Source organism: Glycine soja, chromosome 1 (genome assembly GCF_004193775.1).
Source record: "Glycine soja cultivar W05 chromosome 1, ASM419377v2, whole genome shotgun sequence".
Lineage (NCBI taxonomy): Eukaryota > Viridiplantae > Streptophyta > Magnoliopsida > Fabales > Fabaceae > Glycine > Glycine soja.
Window position 1 is genome coordinate 10,964,357 of NC_041002.1, and position 2,543 is coordinate 10,966,899.

The 2,543-nt window shown below is 38.7% G+C and overlaps 1 protein-coding gene across 1 annotated transcript; it reads right to left on the minus strand.

Annotated features, from left to right (window-relative positions):
* Positions 1-1,045: 1,045 nt before the first annotated feature.
* On the minus strand, positions 1,046-2,029 carry LOC114406386. Its single transcript, XM_028369111.1, has one exon. It carries the CDS (start codon positions 2,027-2,029, stop codon positions 1,046-1,048), a length of 984 nt encoding a protein of 327 aa, XP_028224912.1.
* Between the last annotated feature and the right edge of the window lie 514 nt (positions 2,030-2,543).

A 2,543-nucleotide genomic window follows, 5' to 3' on the forward strand; every position in this document is an offset into this window, starting at 1 on the left:
TCTGTTCTATTATGGCCATGTTGCCGGCAAATTTCACATTTTTTTTCTATTTTTTCGTTCATTTTCATCTTTGTCCATTTCAGTAAGAATGCGAGTTGAAACCGGATGACCATTTGCGGTTCTTTTTCTCTTTGGATCAGGACCCTACTGATCTCTTTCATATTCTTGCCTCATTAATTCGTGTGGCAAAAGGAGTTATCATAGACGTGCAAAATGTGTTGTAAAGTGAATAGCAGCGACACATAGTTCATGGGATCAACAATGACAGATTTACAAGCAGCCATGACGTGAGAGCAGGGTTAGTGTTTAGCTTGATATTCACCACAATCACACTTTTGAGATTGTAACATTACTCCAAACATTCCAGGTGGTCTGGGTGCTTGAAGTGGGGATTGAGTCTCTATTACAATAAATGTGTGGTTGTATTTGTCGAATTCGTTTACAATGTGTGTATTTGATTCTTGTTGATCGCTATTCATTGCCTCAGAGACGACTTCAGAATACTGTGATCCGGAGTTGATCATTGCCTAAGTTTGTCGGCCTCTAATAGCAAAGATTTATGCGGTCTTGAAGTATGTCTCCTCAACCAATGACATCGACAAATTTGTAGTCATATATCCCCCAATGTTTCCCCTCATCGAAGCATTGTACCCAATTTTGTTTGGGTAACTGATCAAGGCTGCACTTGACTTATTTGCATGGATATCCTCAAGATGTCGCTAGTCCATCTTCTTCGTGTATGCGTAACCTGTAAATATTCCATCAATCTATTACGTTATGAAATTTGATTGAAAGTAAAGTTTAACGAAGAAATAAAATAGATTCTCACCAGTCAACATGAGTGGCTTCTTTAAATGTTTGCAGTTTGAGTTACCGCGAAGAAAATTTTATGCAATATGGCACAGGCAAAAGAAATGGGATGTGTCTTGAACCCATAAGTTACTTGGGTTGTTATAGGCATTTATAATCGAGGGGTGTCTATATGAAATGAGAGAAATGTTAATTTGCGAAGTAACATGTCTTCTCAAATTCTTTAGAAAAAACCCTAAGCTGAAGTTGTCTCCCCTTCTACAATGGCGTAGGCAATTGGGAAGATATGGTTAGCTCCATCTTGTGCTGTAGCTATCAATAATGTGCCAATATACCTCCTGTAAAACCATGTACCATCTACTTGTACTATGGGTTTACAATATGCAAACCCACTAATGCATGAACCAAATGACCAAAAGACATGTTTAAGCATTCTTTTGCCCGGTACAATATCTCCTCCCTCAAACACGGATTTTGTTTGAGTAGCGACCATAGTCCCGGGAACACAAGATTGCAAAGCTCCCAAAAGTTTTGGCAACTTGACATATGATTCTTCCCAATTTCCATGAATCATCTCCAACACTCTTTGCTTTACTAACCATGTCTTTTTGTAGGATGGGGTATAATTCATGATCATTTTGATCTCTACAATCAACATCTTGATGGAAACGGTTGGGTTTGTTTTGAAAATTGGTCGGATGATCTGTGTTATGACGTGTTTGTCGAGTTGCCGATGATCTTGTCTGAGCATTGGTGCGAGACAAGTGTGGTGACCTTTGATACTCTTGATAATCCATTTCTTATGCCTCTTTGAATTGCATGCGCCTAAGATCCATGTACAACCATTTTCATGTGATTTACACACAAAGTTTAGTCTTCTCTGGTCAGAATAAATTGTTTTGCAATCAAAATGATTTCTAATGTTGTATTCTTTGACTTCTTGAATGCACTGAGCTTTTTCATCGAAGGCCATGCCAACCTCGAGTGCAACGGTTGGTGGTTGTACATTATGTGGTTGCTGAACGAAATTGTGTCGATCAATGTAGTGTGACAGGTGTTCAAGGTTCAAGTCTACTAGACACCTAGGTTGGTGATATTGCAATGGAGGTGACGGAGGTGTCGTTGGTCTGCCAACACTCTCATCATTGCTTTGGTCATCACTTTGGTGATTGATGTGATCAAAGAATTGTTGATCCTCATCCTCAGTAAAATCATCCATGTTTTTCTCATGAAATCGTATAATGGGATCTTCGTTAGCGATGGGATGTTCATTTTAGTTTGATGTTTGTGCTTGTGGTTGTTGTGAGGGTGGCGTAAAAGGGGATGAATGATGATTTTGTTGGTCAAAGGAGATTTGTTGGGCATAAAAAAAAAGAATCATTTTCGGATAATAGTTGTGTGTATGAAGTATAAATGTCAAATGCGTCTTGTGTTTCAAGGTTGTTGTATGAAGAGACTATATCATTGAGGTCCAGGTTATTGTATGGTAATTGTTGTGGAGGCGGTAGTTGTAGTTATGGACATGAGGGTTGTGGAGACGATGGTTGTGGTTGAGGAATAAGGTCAGTAACAACATAGAATTTGGCAGAATTCAATTGTGGATTCTGGAGAATTGTTTCCATCGCACCTTTGAGATCATCATTGTCGAGTAGTTATGCTGAAATATAATGTGTCTATCCTTGATGAAATGAAATAGGGACACGAAATAACAATTGAGCAACTTTTTCAGTTGC

Excerpts from the sequence above, each read along its gene's own strand:
- LOC114406386 (XM_028369111.1), bottom strand. The coding sequence starts at position 2,029 with ATGGATGATTTTACTGAGGATGAGGATCAACAATTCTTTGATCACATC.